Below are 21,644 nucleotides of genomic sequence, written 5' to 3' on the forward strand. Positions count from 1 at the left end.
CGATTCTGGAGCAATGGAAAATTAAGGGGACCAAAGGTGATTGAAACTTGTTCAAAGATAAGAAAGATGAAAGGACTTTTTTTATCTGAGACATTGCAATGAATTTATCAATGGATTTACTAAGATAATGCTTTATTCGAGTCCCCATGCATATAAATACCTATTCCATTAATGTAGATAAGATCTGAACCAAGTGCAAAATGTTACTTCGTGACAGTGAATTATCTCTACTGCCAAATATTTTGGCTAGAATTTTTTTGTTGTCGGTTCGGTGACGCATTACATGTACCACACAGCAGAGCAGTTCACGAGGAACGCTTAGCTAGGCTATACGGGTAAGCTATAAATCCTTATGTTCCTAAGGACCCTAAGTTGTTAATTCTCTGCGCTACGTTGTCCTGTTGAATACGTTTTGGGAGATTTAGAGCCTACTGTTAAATAGGGTCCCCACAAGGGTCTGAACAGAAAACTTTTTCACGCAGTGTAATTAACTGATTGCTGTGATTATTATGGTGAATTTATGCTGTGAAGTGAAACTAAGGAGCCTTTTATGAAAACAGATCGCTATGTTATAGGCTGAGGTGTTCATAATTTACCTAGTCGTTAGTTTAGGCGAATAATTTGACTCAGAAATTCGGATAAAACTGTGACGAAAAACCGGATTTGTTTTTTCTCGACATCCACCAGTGCGTATAACACAATGTCAGAATGAAAAAGTCGCCGACAGAAAACTGAAGGAAATTTATCTTTCAAAAAAAATGATAATAAAACCAGGGCCACCTAATTGCTCGTTTCTGTTAAGTATCTGATCGAAAAGCCTTTTTCGACTCGGAAAATCGGGTGAAATGCATGGTCACCAAAATGTGCAGCTGTTCTGTTTCACTTGTGGTCTGGCTACACAAAATTTCTAGGGCAAATGTAGCAATTGCGATTATCACAAAGTCTGACCAAATAATAGCTTTAATAGATGAAGCATTGCTATAAGGGACGAGTCCATTTCGATCGAATCCTGTGACAGATAGACTGCGATAACTTCGACAGTAACAAATTTTGCTCACGATATCACGTAACAAATGTAAATGATGTAATTTTAAAATATGAATGTCTAATAAGTGCGTTTTGATCGAATGTAGGTAATTTTTTTCGGGCCTACTTGTTACTAGATGGTCCCCACATGGTCTGGACATACCGGTAACATTTTCTGTCGCGCTGTGTAACGGATTGTTATTATTATCATCATCATGAATTTATATGACAAAGTGAACTAACTATCCAACCTTTTCAGAAAATTGATCGTTATTTAAGAATAATCTTTTACTTACAAATTCAGTCGAAGCTCTGACATGTGTTTGGGATGGTCCCCATAATATTTAGTGCAATGAAGCGTGATGTCTGCGTATAATGCATGAACGCTTCAGCGATAGAAAAAGACTGGGAATTTATGAGAAAATAAAACAAGGGCCACCTAGTTGTTTATTTCGGTAACATATCTGATCACAAAGGCTTTTTGACTCAGAAAGTTGGGTGAAATGGTGACCAAAATGTACAAATGTTTTGTCAGGAGCCCATTATCATTGTACTCCCCACCGGTCTGGCTACACTTGGCAGAATTTCTTGCGCAAAGGGATCAATCGTGATTATCACAATGTTGGCCAAATTATTCATTTAAGAGGTGATACCTTGCTAAGAAGAGACGAGTGCATTTCGATCGAATCCTGCGATAGAGAGAAGAAAGACAACAACAGATTTTACAGTAAAAAAAATTGGCAGGAAATTTGACACAAAAAAGTTAACGGTAAATAATGGCCCAAGAACAGAAAATTCTGCCACATGATGGCGTAGTTGAAATGTAACATTCATTTGATTTAATATGAATGTGGGTGATGAAGCCTTGCTGTAAAGGGCGCGGACTAGTTAGTGCGTTTCAATACTGAATACAGTTAATTTTTGGCCGGGAGATTAATAGCGACCTAATTCAGTGTAGTTCCAGAGTCCCCACATGTTCTGAACACAAAATTTCACGCGCAATGCTGTTTTCCCAGTATTGTTGGACAAAATAATGACAACAGGGCCACCTAGTCGTTCGTTGCAGTAAAATATCTGTTTACAATAGCTTTCAGCTTAAAGAGTCTTGGTTTACAAATTGGGATGAAAAACGCTGCTAGACTTTTGTCGCGTGAAGTGTCACCTAAACTCTTGCCATCAGTGACAGCTCGAGATTACAAACACCGGAAAGCGGGTACAAGACTTGTGACCCCTATGTGCTTACGAAATGCGAAGTGCTTAAAATTTCGCAAAAGTTCGGGAGCTGTACTTGCGTAGGTATGAACATTCGCAAAGTAGGCGGATCTGAAATGTTTGTTTTTCTCCCTGCTGAAATCTGGTTTATAGGTGAAGCTTTGCTAAAAGGAACGAGTGACAACGAGTGCATTTCGATCGTATACTGTAACGGATAGACTGCGATAACTCAGTTCGACAGAAACATATTTTGCTCACGATATCACGTAACAAATGTAAATGATGTAATGTTAAAATATGAATGTCTCTTAAGTGCGTTTCGATCGAATGCAAGTAATTTCTTTTGGGCCTAATTGTTACTAGATGGTCCCCACATGGTAAGGACTTACCGGTAACATTTTTTGTCGCGCTGTGTAACTGATTGTTGATATTATCCGGTCATGATGAATTTATGTGACAAAATGAACTAACTATCCAACCTTTTCAGAAAACTGATCGTTATTTAAGAATAATCTTTTAGTGCAGAATTTACCTAGCGGTTAGTTTCGTTGAAAAATCGACTTACAAATTCAGTCAAAGTTCTGACATGTGTTCTTGAGGGTCCCCATAATATTTAGTGCAATGAAGCGTGATGTCTGCGAATAATGCATGAACGCTTCAGCGAAAGAAAAGGGCAGGGAATTTATGAGAAAAATAAAACCAGGGCTACCTAGTTGTTTATTTCGGTAACATATCTGATCGAAAAGGCTTTTTGACTCAGAAAGTTGGGTGAAATGGTGACCAAAATGTACAAATGTTTTGTCAGGAGCCCATTATAATTACCATTGGAAGCTCCCCAATGGTCTGGCTACACTGCACTTGGCAGAATTTCTTGCGCAAAGGGATCAATCGTGATTATCACAGTGTTGGCCAAATTATTCATTTAAGAGGTGATACCTTGCTAAGAAGAGACGAGTGCATTTCGATCGAATCCTGCGATAGAGAGAAGAAAGACAACAACAGATTTTACAGCAAAAAATTGGCGGGAAATTTGACACAAAAAATTTAACGGTAAATAATAGCCCAAGAACAGAAAATTCTGCCACATGATGGCGTAGTTGAAATGTAACATTCATTTGATTTAATATGAATGTGGGTGATGAAGCCTTGCTGTAAAGGGCGCTGACTAGTTAGTGCGTTTCAATACTGAATACAGTTAATTTTTGGCCGGGAGATTAATAGCGACCTAATTCAGTGTAGTTCCAGAGTCCCCACATGTTCTGAACACAAAATTTCACGCGCAATGCTGTTTTCCCAGTATTGTTGGACAAAGTAATGACAACAGGGCCACCTAGTCGTTCGTTGCAGTAAAATATCTGTTTACAATAGCTTTCGGCTTAAAGAGTCTTGTTTTACAAATTGGGATGAAAAACGCTGCTAGACTTTTGTCGCGTGAAGTGTCACCTAAACTCTTGCCATCAGTGACAGCTCGAGATTACAAACACCGGAAAGCGGGTACAAGACTTGTGACCCCTATGTGCTTACGAAATGCGAAGTGCTTAAAATTTCGCAAAAGTTCGGGAGCTGTACTTGCGTAGGTATGAACATTCGCAAAGTAGGCGGATCTGAAATGTTTGTTTTTCTCCCTGCTGAAATCTGGTTTATAGGTGAAGCTTTGCTAAAAGGAACGAGTGACAACGAGTGCATTTCGATCGTATACTGTAACGGATAGACTGCGATAACTCAGTTCGACAGAAACATATTTTGCTCACGATATCACGTAACAAATGTAAATGATGTAATTTTAAAATAAGAATGTCTATTACGTGCGTTTTGATCGAATGCAAGCAATTTTTTTTGGGCTTACTTGTTACTAGATGGTCCCCACATGGTAAGGACTTACCGGTAACATTTTTTGTCGCGCTGTGTAACTGATTGTTGATATTATCCGGTCATGATGAATTTATGTGACAAAATGAACTAACTATCCAACCTTTTCAGAAAACTGATCGTTATTTAAGAATAATCTTTTAGTGCAGAATTTACCTAGCGGTTAGTTTTGTTGAAAAATCGACTTACAAATTCAGTCGAAGTTCTGACATGTGTTCTTGAGGGTCCCCATAATATTTAGTGCAATGAAGTGTGATGTCTGCGAATAATGCATGAACGCTTCAGCGAAAGAAAAGGGCAGGGAATTTATGAGAAAAATAAAACCAGGGCTACCTAGTTGTTTATTTCGGTAACATATCTGATCGAAAAGGCTTTTTGACTCAGAAAGTTAGGTGAAATGGTGACCAAAATGTACAAATGTTTTGTCAGGAGCCCATTATAATTACCATTGGAAACTCCCCAAGGGTCTGGCTACTCTTGGCAGAATTTCTTGCGCAAAGGGATCAATCGTGTTGGCCAAATTCAGTTCATTTAAGAGGTGATACCTTGCTAAGAAGAGACGAGTGCATTTCGATCGAATCCTGCGATAGAGAGAAGAAAGACAACAACAGATTTTACAGCAAAAAATTGGCGGGAAATTTGACACAAAAAATTTAACGGTAAATAATGGCCCAAGAACAGAAAATTTTGCCACATAATAGGGTAGTTGAAATGTAACATTCATGTGATTTAATATCAATGTAGGTGATGACGCCTTGCTGTAAAGGCCGCTGACTAGTAAGTGCGTTTCGATACTGAATGCAGTTAATTTTTGGCCGGGAGATTAATAGCGACCTAATTCAGTGTAGTTCCAGAGTCCCCACATGTTCTGAACACAAACTTTCCCGCGCAATGCTGTTTTCCCAGTATTGTTGGACAAAATAATGACAACAGGGCCACCTAGTCGTTCGTTGCAGTAAAATATCTGTTTAGAATAGCTTTCGGCTCATGCAAAGAGTATTGTTTTACAAATTGGGATGAAAAACGCTGCTAGACGTTTCTCGCGTGAAGTGTCACCTTTAACTCTCGCAATCAGTGACAGCTTGGAATCGAGATTATAAACACCGGAAAGCGGGTACAAGACTTGTGACACCTGTGTGCTTACGAAACGGGAAGTGCTTAAAATTTCGCAAAAGTTCGGGAGCTATACATGCGCAGGTATGAACATTCGCAAAGTAGCCGGATCTAAAATCAGTTCAGTTGATTTTTTCCCTGCTTAAATCTGGTTATGGTAGGCCGGTCACTTCATCGCAGGAGTATTAGCTGTAAAAAATGTTTTAAAAGACTTTCCGAGAAACGAACCGTCGTGTTCTTTTGAGTTAAAACGAAAATTGCTTTTCACGCCAATTTGATCAAGGTTGACATCTTGTTCTCGGCGCAGCTTAATTAGTTTCAGTAGGAAGAGTGAACCAGTGGTTAATTTTGCTTTGCTGATAAGGAAAATAAGTCAAAACAGCCACATGTGAAGAAAAAGATGGTAAAGGGCTGAAAATGCTTCCATTAGCTAAATAGGGTGACTCAACGTTAATTCACTGGCGCGGTTTGTTTTGGGCTGACCGCTCATTTTGCCCCGTTTAACTTAAATGTTATCTAGTGTTTCCGTGAGACAATCATGTTGTAAAACATGCTATGGCTTTTAAGAGGACAAACGCAACGGCGAGTGAATTTTTAAGGTGATTGACTCAGAAAATCGGGTGAAATCAGGGCCGTACATAGCGCGGGGGCAGAGGGGGCAGCTGCCCCCGCCAGGGAAACTCAATTCCGTTTCTAATATCACACTGATCACAAGAAAATCGACTAATTGACTAAAAAAATATTCCTTCAATGTGAATTCCAAATAATTATTTTGGAAAATCTTTTGAGGTACCGGTTTTCTTATAAAAATAATGATTTTTTTCAGTTTGGGCTGCCTATGGTTTAGAATTTGGTGTGTAAATAAAGACTGACAAGCATACGCCACTTACTGGTGTTTTAGCCCTTTTAAATCTAGCTTATACAAGTATTTTTTTTCCGAGATCAACTGGTTTTAAAAGCCTGCGCTGCTCGCAAGTATTTGTAGCGGGTTTGAATTTAACCATCATATGTTCATCATCCGACAGGTCATTTGCGCCTAATGATTTTTGAGTTTCCTCTTTTGAATTCTCTTCGTTTTGAATATGACCTCTTATTCTGTGTGTTCAACGATAGTGTTTTTATGCCACATAGGACATTTCAGCTGGGTTTGGCTTGGCTCTTTCTAGTGCTTGATAGTTTTAACTGCCTTTCTTGTTGAGATTTGGCAATATTAGGACAGAAATTAGTCACTGCTTGTATCATGCAATGAGCTTCATTCTGTAATTGTTGCAATGCCGGGCCCGGCTAGTGTTTGTCACAAGGAGTTGTATCTCTTGACTCCATAAAAAGTCATGACAATTTAAAACTAAAAGTATCGGTGTGTTTTTTTTTTTCTCTAAACGTCGTAGAGGCAACTTTCTGTGTAGGAGTGAAAACAAAATTAATGTCCAACTAGAAACCCTGTCTGCATATGGTAGACCCCTATGATAGGTGTGCGGAGTTTGCCCCCACAGACAAAAAATCCTAGGTACGGCCCTGGAAATGGTGAACAAAATGTAAAAAAGGAAAAAAATATGCCTAATTCTGCCTCACGATGGCGTAATAAAATGTAGCATTGATGTGATTTAATGTGAATGTAGGTGATGAAGCCTTGCCGTGAAGGGCGCTTTAATAGTTGTAAGTACGTTTCGATCGAATGCAGGCCAGGCCGGTACAGTGTATGTTTTGGTGGAAAAAGCGCTTCTTTTCAGACAACTGTTCAGAGTCCCCACATGACCTGAATAAAAACTTTCCTGCGTAATGCTGTAAACTGTTGCTGTGGTTGTGAGTGCAACTGTCGAACCTTTGTAGAAAACTGAAATTTATTTATCAGAATTAATTACTAACTTTTTGTTTTCGCACAACAACAAATCAAAAGTTGATAACCACTCTAAAGAATACCCTTTACCACCCAAAGCAAAAAAGCGGAGAATTTATTCAACAACTGTAAAAAAAAATTATCTGTTTAGAATAGTTTTCGGCTCCGAAATAATTTTTTTCGTTTTTTTTGTCTTTCTTTTTTTTCACAAACGCGAAATGACACTTCAAACTATCGCAAAACCCGCAACTTGTCTGGGATTTGGTCCCCAGGCCTCTCCCGTTGCATTGTCGAGTCTCTCAGAACGATATTAGGGACTGGCAACTACTGTGTAACCACATTTGGCGCCATTTGGCAAACGTCGGCTGTTTTGGTTGAATTTGGTCGAGTTTTGAGACTTTTTCTTACGCTTCACGAATCCAAAGCGGAGATTTAAAGATAGTGGCTGGAAGAGATGATTCTGTGCTCGACATTGACTCAGGAAAAGGTGAAAATAATGGAGAATTTCGATTTGCTGACGAAGATGATTTTCTCCTACTGAAGACACAGACGAAGCAATTATGGACGATGTGGTTTGTGAATGAATACGAAAATACGTGTATATGTGACAGTAAGGTAAGAACTTTATTAAAATCCTGTTAAATAATACATGTTACCTTGTGGCTGTGTGAGCATTATATGAGCTTATATGAAGATTTTCATCTGATTTATTTGGCCTTCTAAATTCTAATTTTGAATTTCAAATAGCAATTAAACAGGTAATCTGAGTTGCATTCTCCAAAAATATAAGTCTTAATGCTTGCCTTGATATTTACCATCTTTCTCGGAGATTAATTAATATATTAGAGGTGACTGATTTTGCAAGAGAAATCAAAAGGTGATTTTTTTGTGCAGAGCTACACTGTAAGTGATTTCAAAGTACTATAAAATTTGCATAATTGTACAAAGTATGACTATACAATAACAATAACAATTATTTATTATTGAAGAAAACACTTAACAAATTGTTGCTCACAATTAGTCGGGTTATTTTGAGGTGGGCAACATTTGTAAATGTTTACAACACTTAATAAGTAAATAAAAAAGAAATGACGATAACACTTTTAAAACACTTTTGTCACTGCCAGGAAAGATTAGATTTCCTAACCAAGTTTCAAAAGCTGCAATTCTTCACTTGTGAATTTTCATGTTGGCAAATTATATCCAGTTTTCGAAAGAAAAGGCTGCATGGCCTTTGCAGATTTAACAATGAAAAGAGAAAGCCTTTAGAAAGATTCAACAGCTTAAATGTGTGACAGTTGCACTAACTCATGTAAATTCACAATCACAACAAAATAATTTATTTAGTGTTCAGACCATGTGAGGACTCTGAATACCAGGTTGATATAATTATCTAGTCACGTCTGACTTGGCTGTCCATGGTGAAATCTAATTTGGCATGTTTGATTGTAAATTTGTACCATTTTTGACTCATGAATGCAGGCATGCGCAAGAACGAGTTATTGCGATCTGGGGATTTTCACTTGGTCGGCGGGTTGTTAACTTTCATGAATGCACAGTAAATGAGTTATCATAATGTAGGGAAATTTTACTCGGACATTGGTCCGAAAATTTTCCAATTTTGAGATGTTGAAAACGGTGAATCAAAAGAGGAACTTCTAAGGAATGGTTAACAGCTTTAACAGGGGAAAATCATGCATTAGCGGCAAAGTCATTTTTCTTCAATTTGTGGTTTTATCAACCTGATGAGCAGGTGGATCTCAAATCAACTTTTAATCTGCGGACTTTGGTAACGTTCAAGTGCTTCTAGGAATATAACACACAAATAATATTATTACAGGTTCTAATGTGAGTTTGTACTGAAATACTATTCTAATAGACTGATATTTCATTTTCCGAACAGTTCTTGCAAAATGTTTGAAAAACATGCTCTGATAAATTCGCTTCAAAATTGACTTCAAATCGCTTGCAAGGTGTCTCGCGGCGAAAATTATACACTTTTGCTCTTAGGGCTACAATGCATAACAAGTTAAGACCTATCTGAGTAAATTTTTGTTTATTAAGGAAAGCTTTTTGTATATTTCCTATTTTTATTGAGGAAACTTGGCAACTAGGAATAATGTTGTGTAAACAAGGGCAGCACTAAAAGCCAGAATCAGGAAAACAGTAACTGGAAAGGAAAATCTGGAATCTGGAATCGGAAACTACAATATGAAAATAAAACATTTACTGCTAGTGAAAAAGTGAATGTTTAGTTTAAAGTAACGTCCTTGTCAAATGTAAATTTGATATTTTTCGATAGGTGACACCAGAGAATAAAACTAATTAATTAAGTCATTATTTCCTGCCAATGAAAAGTAAGTGTTTCTCACGGGTTTAAAACTGATCGCCCATGAACTTAAGAAAACTAATTTCATAGTCTATAAGTCACCTCTATGTTTTGCTTTGAAACTCTATTAAGACTCTATCAAAACAAGTTGAAGCGGGGTGTCCGGAAAATAGACGAAACAAAAGAGGCAGAAGATATGCATTCACGCAACTAACCACCTCTTAATTGGAAAGTCCGCCATCTGTGCGGTGTGAAGCAATTAATGTTGTCTCCAAGTCACCTCTATGTTGTCTCTCTCTGTCCCATAGGACATTGCTTCCTTTATAAAGAGTCCTTTCATATATGCCAACAAGTGATATGAGTTTTTTATTCTGTATTTTTTACCCCAAGTCATGTATTTCGCCATTAAATATTCCTAACCGTATTCATTATAGTTTCTGATTCTGGATTCCGGATTCCGGTTTCTGTTTTCTGGATTATGGCTTTTATAATTTTAGTGCTGCCCTGTAAACAAACACATGTCCTCGCAAGCAAATTCACCCAAGTTACGCGAGAATGGAATTTCATCTAACATTTTGAAACTTTTAGACCTTTACATGTATTTTGTTTAGTAAATTGTATTCATTGATTAGACATTCTAACTATTCTAGACTAACAGGATGCTGTTTCTTTACAACTTGCAAGTTGTGTAAATACTAATGTTTATTTATTACCAATATGCTAATTTGTTGAATTGCTGGACTAACAAGTACCGCGTTACCACTATCCTCTTCCGCATTCACGAGTTGGCTCACAGTTGATTTTTTATAGATCTATTCTTTGTGTTCCCTATGGCCTAATCATAATTAATGTCCTTGATTAATTGAATAATGTGCTCTGTTCAGTCAAGCCCTCAACCTGGAAATGACTCACAGGCCCAGTCACTTGGAAGCATGCATGTGGGGCTTATTAAGAAGCTTGCTGGTTGTCTTTTTCTTCTGCTATTCTCTACATGTATAAAGAAATGTGTTCTAAACAATCATCTTTACACACTCATATCTACATGTACTGCTGTGGTTTATATTGGCAGTTAACCCACTTGTCTCATTCAAAGATAAAGAAAAAAAATGAAATTATTCTTATGATCACCTGTACTGGGTTTTTAACTAACTGCGAGCCAGTGAGGGATGCAAGCCGAGAAAACTTGTTTTATAAGTGTCATGAGTTGAGTTATCAGTCAGGTATTTTTTTATTTTACTTATTTATTTGACTTCGCCTTCAAACTTAAGACTATAAACAGAACATAACAACATGAAACAGAAAATAAACAATTACTGGGTTAAGGCAGGGTGACCACAACAGCTAGCGCCAATTACTGTGGGCCCAAAGCACTGAAAATAGCAATTAAGGTTAAGCACTCAATTGAACATGTAGGGTTAAGTGCTGACAACTTTGATTACGGTTAAGCACTCATTATATTGATGGAGTTTAAAGCATTGACTGTAGTGATAAGCATTAGCTAAAGATTAAAATAATAATGTATTTCTCTATATATGTAAGTTTAGGTTTGCCATTGCCTTGACCCACAGTTCACATGCCTCGTATATATTTTGTAAAACTCAACTGGACTTAAGTCTGGTATGTCCTTATGGGTACCTTCCTTTTCTTGTTTATGGCATCACCTTTAATAAAAGAGCAAGTGCTATCAGACCACAATAATTATTATGAGATTACATCACAAAGACAAATAATGCCTTTAAGAGATAAAGCTTTGTTTAGAAGAGTACAATCATGTAAGTGCATTTTGATCAAATGCGGTGGCAAAAAGACAGTCTTGGCAAGAGGATTGGTAGTAGGAAGAATTTATTGGCGGAAATTTCCAACCTTGTTCGCAGGGTCTCTCCTCTTCACGTCCCAGGGAGTGAGAGAGGGGAGACCCTGGTTGGGGCTGGTCACGTGTCTCCCAGAGAAAAATTAGACCCAGGGAGGAGTCCTTCACTTGCTATTTTTTGTCAAGATTTATTGTCCACTCCGAAACAAGACTTCCGCTTTGCTGTGCGAAGCCCACGCGAAAACTCATTCAACTGGCTATGTTTTTCAGTAGTCTTCATTTTGCGAGCCATTGTAGCATTAATCTGAAAGCTTAACAAAGTCCGTTGTCTCGAAGCGCTGTACTTTGGAAAATCACTGTTTATACATGACTAAATTAACCGTGGACAAACAGCGCCTTCCCCTTCAATTCATGGAGTTGTAATCGTGGTTTATTCTAGCTTTGAATGTGCTGATGAAAGATCAGATCTGAAGAACTAAGGAAGGAAACTTGAAAGGAATCGGGCCTATGTCTAACTGTTCTGAAAGGACATTCTGCAGCAATTACGCTGCTAACAGAGCGTTTCTTTCTGGAAAATATTTTAGCATAAGCGTAGTCGTTCAGTATTTAGCGTCGTTGGTTTGTTTACGTCCCCTTTTCTCTCGGGACGTAAACAAACCAACGATGCAAAATACTAGAGACGCGAACGACCACGCACATGCTGAAAGATTTGCAAGAAAGAAACGCTCTGTTAGCAGTAGTCCCTACACTAAACATTGTGTGGTTATTGTAAGTTTTAAAGAAGAATTTGTGGTTTAGGACTGCTGTTGATGTTTCAAGCTAATAAGCTGATAGGAAGTATAAACGTGTATGGTAACCCCTGTTTTCGAATTGGTAGACTAATTAATAAAGTGCTTTTATTGATGAAAATTTAAGTTCTATCCATGGCCGTGGAACAATTCTTTTAGTGCGTTTTAGTCATTCTTTTAAAAATCTCTGATCAATGGGCACATACAGGACTTCACTTTTACAACATGGTAGGAAATCAAGGCAATTAATTAACAAACTGTGTAAAATTTTACAGACTATATGTCTCATGAAGTATAGAATCTTGAAGTTAAAACTATGAAATTGGTTAGAAGGAAAAGAAAATTTCGAGAGTGGGAGACTTCAATACATTAATTTGACCTGATATTCTGGTCATTTTTTATAGACTGTGAAGGATCGAGAAATTGCCAGCAAGTATCACTTGCAGGGCTCGAGACTAATTTTTTTTCTCACTAGCCCAGTGGCTAGTGACAACCTTGATTTCACTAGCCAAAACGAATTTTCTACTAGCCAGAACTTTCAAACATGGGGGGAATTGTGGAAGGGTAGACATTTTAACTTTTAAATTATACAATGTTGATAGGGAAAAAATGTCGCAAACTTGTAGACATGACTTCGTCAGGTTTTTTATTGTCATCCCGTTAAGCCAGAGAAAATGATGTGTAATTATGTATTAAGTCGAGAATATACTGCACATCCTGAGTAAGAACGCATCTCAGGTTGCCCGAAATAAGCTTCGATGAGTCAGAGTCGGAGAATCATTTAAAATCTTGAACCGTATTTAGAAACTAAAGACGGCCTTTTCTCAATCGGCAAGCATTCAAACATGTTCATTTGGGCGCATATTCCCAACAAACATTTGCATAAAAGCAATGTGACGGACTGTATACAAATAGATATGTTTAAAAAAGATGAAAGAAATATCACCTAGTTTTTATTTATTTTTTTATATTTAGTTCTGGTCAAGACAAATTGTCAAATTTGTTCGATTTACATTTCACTGGTTTTGTTAGCTTGTCGGGCGTGTTGTTTATTTATAATAGCAAACATTCCTTCCAAAAATGTCGATTCACACGTCCTTGTTAAGGTAATTTAACTTTACTTTAATTATAATTAGCAAACATAGGAATTAAATGGATTTCATAATCATCACTCCTCAACTTCCACAATAACAAATCCTTTTTCTTAAAGCGTTCGCGTACGTGACCAGTCAACCTCGTAGTCGTTGTTCATGTAAATTGCAACCCGATCGCTGATCAACACTGTGGTGACGTTATGCGTGTTTTCACACGCAACTAATTATTGGCAGAAACAGTTTTTTTATCGCTTGTCGCTCGTTACGGAAAAGGCCTGAAAAAAAGTTACCGTTCGTTCGCTTTTTGGTATTTCAGTATTTCCACATTCTTTCATATTTGTCAACAGAGTACTTGTTAGCTCTGTTCTCTCAGAGTCGATTTCAATTTGCGGTTTCTTTCCACTATAAAAATGCCTGAAATTTTCACTAGCCAAAAAATGGCTAGTGAAAGCCCAAAACCAACTAGCCAAAACTGCATTTCAACTAGCCTGTGGCTAGTTGGCTACCGTTAGTCTCCAGCCCTGACTTGTTACAGACTTTCCCATTCAGTATCTCCTCAGACATTGCCATCTCACTGAAACATCAATGCCCTGAACATTTTAAACTTACGACTGAAAATTACCAAGTGAGTTAAATAGAATTGTGTATGTAATCACATGTACTAACTTATATTGTTATTATTTTTAGCTTTTTGTATCATTTCTAACGTTGGTGTGATGTCTAATGACCTGACGGACAAAACTGAATGTAATTGTAAACTAATGTAAATTTGCTGCAGGGTGTACAGTCAAAATATTGCATCACACAGTCATACTCTTTAGAGTTATGTTGCACCTGAGGGTGTTGGCCAGGAATGAAACAATCTTTGCCTGATGGTCACCGTGGTCAAATACTCAGCAACAGAAAATGTAGAAAATTACTTGAAGAAAAAAATTCAGCTTGCTTTTGCCCTTTCACTCTACTCTGAAGCATATAAGCCACAGCAGCCCACTGACGGTTGGTTTCTGCAACCAAGACTCTTGTGGGAAACAACAACAATGATGTTTATTAACAAATAACAGCTGGTGATAGGTAGATTTTGACTGATTTTCAAAATTAGTTACTATTTTTCCTACATTTCTATCAACAGGAGGTTGACTATACCATCATTCAAAATCTCTTGCATGGTTTTTGGTTTGGGATTGAGTTCCATTTGGAACACTTGGGCAGTGAAGCCGACCAGTTTGTGGGTAATGTCTGTGTGGAACCCAAAAATTTCCCTTTGGATGTAGAATGTCCAATAAACAAGAAATTCAATCTTGGCATCTCAGAAGAGTTTGAGTTGAAGGTAAGTTATTGGTAAAAGTGATTGATGAGTGATGTGAATGGCTGTATTTCATTTTAGAGGTGTAGGGCCATAGTGTTTAGTGTGTTGGTCAGTGGTTCAAGGCTGAGCATCTGCTGATCTGAAGTCTTCTAAGACCAGAAACTGAATTTTGGAAAAATTGAAATCCAGAGGTCCCTGGTTTAAAGTCCTGCTCTGGATGTTAGCTGGAGTTGTTCCTCAGTAGCTCCAAGTTTAACTCATTTGCCAGGCTTGTAAATAACCAGCTGATGGACCTGCCTCCTTCCAGTTGGGATTTGTTGATCATGTTATTGTTCAATTAAATTTAGATCATTATTTCTTTGTGAACGTTTAATGCTCAGCCTCACTGGAGCACTTGTGCTATAATCACAATCTGCTACCCAGAGTCCTCAGGCTTTTTGGTCAGCAGGTGGGCACCAGGAGAGACTCTGGGGACATCAAAAAAATTAAAATTTTTTGATTGTCTTTTTTCCTTAATGGTTTCCATTGTTTTACCGCAGAAATCCTGCGGTAATAAAATTCGATGTCCCCAGAGTCTCTCCTGGTGACTAACCGCTTGCCAAAGAGCCTGAGGACTCTGGGTGCGATGATTGCTATAATCACTGCTGAGGGTAATTAATACAGTTTATTACTGTTGTTGTTGTTGTTGTTGTTGTTATTATTATTATTATTATTATTATTATTATTATTATTATTATTATTATTTTAACAGCACTATTTTACACTGCTAAAAAGAAAAAGAATTAAAACCAAACATTTTCGATTGATCAAGCTATCTTCAGGGTAAAAAGACTGTCCGCTACATGCACATTTTACAGTATGTGCTTCAGGTGATTCCTGATGGGAACAGTTTAGCTATCGTAAGAATGGACTTGTTTGTTCACACTGGGGCTCCAATTTGTTGGATCATTAAGCCTTCAATTATTCTGCGCTTGTGAAAAGATTTTGCCCTACAAAGGATTCACTAACTAAATGAATGGGTTGGATTCTCACGTACCGGTACATGTAGAACTGGAGTTGGTGGTTTCAAATCTTGGTGTAAGCACCAACAAGGGTCTTTAACCCATTTCAGTCTTACAGTACATGTAGAACTGTTTTCTTTGCCATTTTGTATGTGTGATGTACCATTTAAAAGGTCCTCATGAGTGAAATTTGTTTCTCATGTCAAGATAACTGAAGGAAGTCAGGTCTTTGACAGAAATACATGTAGTTCCAAACGTCAAAATGAAAAATTACAAAATTTCACTGATCGTTTCATGGGATAGATCTACCCCCAAATTGTAGCTTAATTTGCAGTTTTTAATGCATAGAAAGTTCTGTCCAGGAGATATTGTCAGAGTCTGTAAGTGCATCAAATTGAAACATTTGAAAAATTGTAGAAGTTGTAAACCACATCATAGATACCAGGGGGTACTATTTTTTTCTTTAACCCTCTCCCGCCCAAAAGTGCCATATGGCACAAGACGCAATAATGAGCACAGTATTTGGTCAATTTGTGTGAAATTTGCACAACCAAAAGATCTTGGAAAGATCTACAAATTGAAGGCATAAAATCATGCCCCCCTCCAATATGAGACTTTATTTACCACCCTTCAAACTTTTGGATTTTCTTTTCCTTTGTACGTTAAGGGTCCAGCTGATATCTGACAACAAGCAATGCACTGAGAGCTGTACATTAAGCTATAGTTTAGGGGGATACCCAGTATATACAACGAATAGGGAAATTTTCAATGTTTTTCTTCTTTCGTTTTTGAGTTTTCTCACTCTAATATGTGACCTCCTCCATCTCTGTTGGTGTGATTTATAGCACACCCCAGAAAATACCTTTTAAATGGTATATGACATGTGGTCTCCCAGTTCATAGTTAGCAATTTAGAAAAATTTGACATTTCCCTCGGGCGGGAAAGGCTAGTGGGTTACCGGCAGGAAAGGGTTAACCCTATAAGTTGTTTGTCATGCCAACCGCAGGGGATGCGTCCCCCATCATGCCAAACAATGTGGTCGTGTTTTTGTTTTGTCTGCTTATTTATTGAACGTGGAATGGTAATATTGATGGTTGATATCCCTTTTGACACTAAGCCAATTAAAACCCTGTAATTACATCATCCAATGATCCAGTTTTTAATAATGATTATTATACAATGTGGTATTTCCTTAGCAGACTGATTCATCATCTCCTCGGAGCTGTGACCCTGCTGACTGGGATCCCCTTGAGTCTGGTATGCCCAGCAGGAAGGACACCACACTGTCCAGTGCAAGCAGTGGGGTCAGCATTTCTTCTGCAGTGTGCAATACACATTTTAAGGTTAATTTGATTTGAAGATGTACATGTTCACATTAGCTTGTACATGTATAGAACAGAAGTGCTTAGGCCTTTTTCTCTCATTGAGGTTGTTTGTAAAATCCTTCAATTTGGGTGAATTTGCTGAATATCACAAATCGAACATTTCATGCTAGTTAGTACTGCTCAGCACTTTATAGTTTTGTCCACAGAAACTACCTTGAAGCATATAACACAAAGTGCTCAATAGCAATAACTTTACAACAGCACAAGTTACCCTCTTCAAGTTAACTGCGGTAGCTCATATAGGATGGGATAAATGAATGAATGAATGAATGAATAATTAAACAAATGGGAATTTCAGGGGAAATGCTGAGAGTGGCTATTCTGTCCATTGTTTCCTGATCTAATTGGAATCTGAAAACGTTGGTCTTTATGAAGGGCGGAAAACCCTAGGAGCAAGGGAAACAACTAGCAACAAACTCAACCCACATATGGTGTCAACTCTGGGAATCAAACCCGAGCCACACTGGTGGAAGGCGAGTGTTCTCACCATTGGGCCATCCATGTCCCCCCTTTATGTTACCTGCAAAAGGTGCTAAGTGCTTGTTTATATTTGTTAGGAAAGAAGGCCAAATAAATAAAAATGAGCAGTATGCTCAGACTCTTCAGGAGTTGGAGCGTGGAAGCCCCCCAGATGCAATACTTGGTAGTGAGCTGTTACAGATGCGTGAGACTGGAGACCAAGGGAATGAGCAGAGCTGGTTGGCACAGGTAAGATGGTTGACTGCTACATGCTCAAAAACTGCTTGTTTTATGCTTCATTTTCCGGTGGTGAAAACATCAATTTAAAATGTCAGAGTGGTGTTTCTAGTCTGCTATGTCTTCATCCCTATCTGAACAACTATTAATACACTTTAGTACTGCTTGATTCAAATGAATAGTCATGATCATAAGGGCTTCCTCCAGGGGATCCAAAGTTAGAAGCATTGTGTACAGCATAATGAAAAGGGTCTCAGGACAGTCCTGCTCAGTAGCTTTCATCTCAGTCACAGTGGTCACACTTCAGGGACTCATCCAAAAACTCAAAAGTTAGAACCACCGTGTACAGGTTGATAAACATCAATGTTAGTTTTTGATCTCACTGCCCGCGTTGGTTTTGACGATTTTCAGTTCGGTTTGACAGTTGACTGTCTGCTTCGAGTCTTGATTCGCGACTCGATCCTGCATTCGTATGCGATTCTCGACTCTATCCTTTATACTCGATACTCATGCGATCCATTTCTTACAGGACGCCTCCCATCACGGCCTTACTATTGACAGCCTCGAGAGCCAAGCTGAGAAAAAGAAGAAAACGAAGGAGGAACACAGGCGGCTGCTTCAGGAGCGTAGAAGCCTCCTGCAGCAGCAGGATAGGGAAAAACAGGAAAGAGATGATCGCAAACTTGCCGAGGAACTGGCCTACAATGACCTCAAGGCCGCGCGCCAGGCTGCCGGGTTTGTTTCCTGACCCCAGGTGCATTATGAAGCCATACCCCAGTGTGATCTACCGGGGGCCCCCATGAGGCTGGGGGGCTTCAGTAGCCAGGCCGGAAGTGACATCTCTGGAGAGCTCGATGCATTCAGCGGGCTAAGCAGCTTCCGTGGGTCTTGTGCGTCCCCATTGGCTAATAATGATGAGGTCATCGATGCATCAAAGATGACATCAGGCAATGGGGACATCCGGGTGCAGGAGTAAAGTGACGGCACCACTGTTCATTAAGCAGTCTTTTGTGTAACTGATTATTGGTCAAAGCGTGTTTTTGTGTCCCATAGGCTAGATCAGGAAATCCAACCGAGTGGTTAAGTACGGGGTTTTTTGTTTTAGGCGTTTTATCGCTTTTTTTTTTTTCTTTTTTTTTACCGTGTGTTTGATTAGGGCCAGTCTGACTGGATGTGTTTGACTTTCGTGTTGCAATTTTTTTAAAAATTTCATTTTCAGTGTCGGCCAGTGGTTTAGGCTTTCAATGAAAAATCCGTTCAGGTTTTTCAGGAAAATGAACGCTTAGGTCTAAATTTAATCTTTTGAGAAGGATCGTGTGAGATTTTTTTTTCTCTTTGTAGGCTGCGATAAAAAAAAAAAAAAAAAAAAAAAATCAGCCTTTTGGCTTCTCACGTCAAGGGAAACATGCTTTGTGTTGAGTTCATGTTTAAGATGTGACACGGCTAGGTCATCAGGTGTGCACGTGATCAATATTAAATGGAGTGACAAGCATTAGAACAAAAAACAAAACGTTACATGACGCTCCATCGAGTCTTAATTTCTAAAAAATTATGTTTGATGTGAATCAATTTGACAAGTTTTTTGGCTATTGGCTGTTTAAATGTTAGCCATTTGTGGATTCTCTTAATAGAGTTTTACAAATTCGGGGGAAAAAAGTCAGTGAAAATGGAAATCATTTGTCATTTTTTATTTTTGTGATGTGAGTTTTTCTCCTTGAAAGCCTCGCAAGTGCAAAAGTAGGAATTTGTTGTTCGAAGTCGTATACAGTGAAAGCATATTTGCTATAGTGTTGAATAAGTTAAGATATAAATTTTTGACGAAAGTTTTTCAAACGTTTTGTCGTTGAAGAATTTACTGGCCTCCAATCGAATTTGTGGTTTAGTCACTGTAACACAGTGTAACAGTAGTATGGCGTCTTCGTGCTTAGTTCTTCATTTGTTTGTCACGCAATGCTTCAGAAGCGTTTCGTGACAAAGGAAAGAACCTCGCAAAGGAGACCAGCAGTAGTATTCAATTTTGTAGGCGAAATATTTATGACTCTTAACTGACTTAAGGCATTCCTTTGTTCTTTCAAGAATTATTAGCAATCCCGTGACTAACGTGGTTTTATATATATCGTGATAAAATTGTTGTGATTTGACCACTTGACAATTTTTCGTGTCGTACTTAAGAATGGATGGGTTTCGTTTTTTTAGATTGAATTGGAATATTAAGCGAACAAAGCTGTAAAATAGAATTGTGAAGTTATATTTTTGGCTAGGTCAGCGATAAACTCAAACAATGCTTAGTTGTGTTAAATGTAATTATGGTGATGTAATCAAGTTACTTGCATTGCATTTTCGTTAGGAACGTTATTCAAGGTTGTCCAATTTTTGGCTTTGCTTTACGATATTATCGCTTTGTTTTTTTTTTTTTTTTTTTTTTTTTGATGTTTTTGCATTCGTGTTTGTCACTGTTTCAAGTAAATTCAATGTTTGTTTGTTTTTTTTTTCGGTGTAATTTAATTTTGTTAGAAATAGGTTTTTAGCTTTATTCAATAGTTTATAAGAAAACATAATTTTTACTCAGGGTATATGCAACTCCTTGTCGAAAAGACCAATTATTTTGTATTTCTACGTAGAATACCATTGGTTTCTATTGGAGCATTTAGGCCAGAACAATCTTCCATCTAAAAATTAAGTGACCCGCAATGCTCAAATGTGTGTTCATATTTCATCATCAGCGGTTTGAATTTTTTTTAATCTTTAAGAAAAATATCTGAGTGCTGGCGTATATAAATGTCTCGGCTCTTTTCTGTGTGTATGAAGGGAGCGGGTTTTTTTTTTTATTCTAAAAGGCGATTTATCAGCGATATTTAGCCGATAAAAATGTGTGTAAAATATTACAATCTACAGAGGTGAATAGATCGAGAAATTTTGGCGCCAAAAAAAGACTTGGCGCCACATGCCACTTTTCGCGGCATTCTGTATTTGGGCAACTCGTCATTTGCTTTTCGGCGTTGGCTTTCATTTGTCCGCAGGGAAGAGTGAGTGGTTGTTGTTGTGCAAGACAAGTCAATCTACGAGTGCGTTCGTCCCAATGAATGATTGAAAGCCAAACGACCTTGAAGCAGTGGATCTGTTGCGTGATTATATCCTTGATTTTAGTGCGTTAGATAATGAAGACGACTGGAAATAGCACACTGAAAAAAAAAACAAAAAAAAAAAACAAAAAAAAAAAAAACGAAAACTCACGTTGTCATATCAGTATATTTTATTGTACAATAATTTGTATCTTGTAACTCCCAGTAAGAGGTTAATAAAAATTGTAAATAAATTGTATCACTGTTTGAACAATTCTGTGATTTTTTTGTCGCTTATCCCCCGGACTATAGGTGATAGGCAGGTTCAAAGTCATTAGACCTAGAGGGGTTTGAATATTCATCGATTCGTATCTCCACATTTCTCCTGGTTTCCCCGATGTAATCAACATTGCAAGAACAGTCCTCTTTTTAGACCACATGTGATCTGTGAATGTTTTTGTCTTTAAGGTTGAGGACGATGAAAATGTCTTTGAAACCCGTTTTATTGTATAATAGTTTTGCTTCACTTCCTTTTTGGTTTGGTTTTAATCTTTTAACTTTGTAGCCTTGTAAAATAGTTTTGTAATAAGGAAGTGGATATTATTATTATTATTATTATTATTATTATTATTATTATTACTGTTATTATTATTATTATTATTATTATTATTATTATTATTATTAATGATGAATTATTCTAGAAAGTGACACAGACATACATGTACTCGCAAAAAAAAAAAAGAAATTCGAGTGCTCCTATCAGGAGTCAAACCCAAGGCCTTTCAATTACTAGTTCGGATGCTCTACCACTAACGTACAGGAGATTTGTTTTGTTTTTATTTTTCATTTATTTTATTTTATTTACCACACGTTCGACTTACCGCAATACCGCAAACCCCAATGTCCCCCTCCGATCGACTTGCGCGAATTTCACCGCAGTTGCACGGTGAAGAAATCATTGGTCTGAATCTTGTCAGATGTGACTCCTCTGCCTTTCTGCGCCCTATGCACAAAGTTAACAAACTAATCACCATATCTGCTAATTGTACATGCATTTCCGGTCAGCGAATGTTTTCTATTGTTTTGCGATAAGCCGCTGCCTGTTTGAATTTGGTA

General features: G+C 37.8%; 2 protein-coding genes across 15 annotated transcripts in view; both read left to right on the top strand.

The window, feature by feature from the left end:
• Positions 1-17,430, top strand: part of LOC146487727 (uncharacterized) — a 26,936-nt gene extending 9,506 nt beyond the window's left edge. The window contains exons 2-5 of the mRNA XM_085125921.1: positions 13,591-13,703; positions 14,208-14,405; positions 16,582-16,689; positions 17,328-17,430. Coding sequence (XP_084982047.1) covers positions 13,591-13,703; positions 14,208-14,405; positions 16,582-16,689; positions 17,328-17,348 — 440 coding nt within the window. The 3' untranslated portion in view covers positions 17,349-17,430. The remainder of the gene's footprint in view (positions 1-13,590; positions 13,704-14,207; positions 14,406-16,581; positions 16,690-17,327) is intronic.
• Positions 1-21,644, top strand: part of LOC146487721 (uncharacterized) — a 72,981-nt gene that overhangs the window by 32,006 nt on the left and 19,331 nt on the right. For 4 of the 14 annotated variants that reach the window (XR_014867864.1, XR_014867863.1, XR_014867866.1 and 1 more), the window contains exon 1: positions 21,570-21,644. This exon is cut by the window's right edge and continues 5,572 nt beyond it. The exons of 9 other annotated variants lie outside the window; for them this stretch is intronic. The gene's annotated coding sequence lies outside the window, so the exon portion shown is untranslated. Of the gene's footprint in view, positions 1-21,569 lie in introns of those variants that run through there. One more of the 14 variants, XM_085126401.1, reaches the window with a different exon arrangement.

Source organism: Pavona decussata, unplaced genomic scaffold, assembly GCF_977016875.1.
Source record: "Pavona decussata unplaced genomic scaffold, jaPavDecu1.1 SCAFFOLD_13, whole genome shotgun sequence".
Lineage (NCBI taxonomy): Eukaryota > Metazoa > Cnidaria > Anthozoa > Scleractinia > Agariciidae > Pavona > Pavona decussata.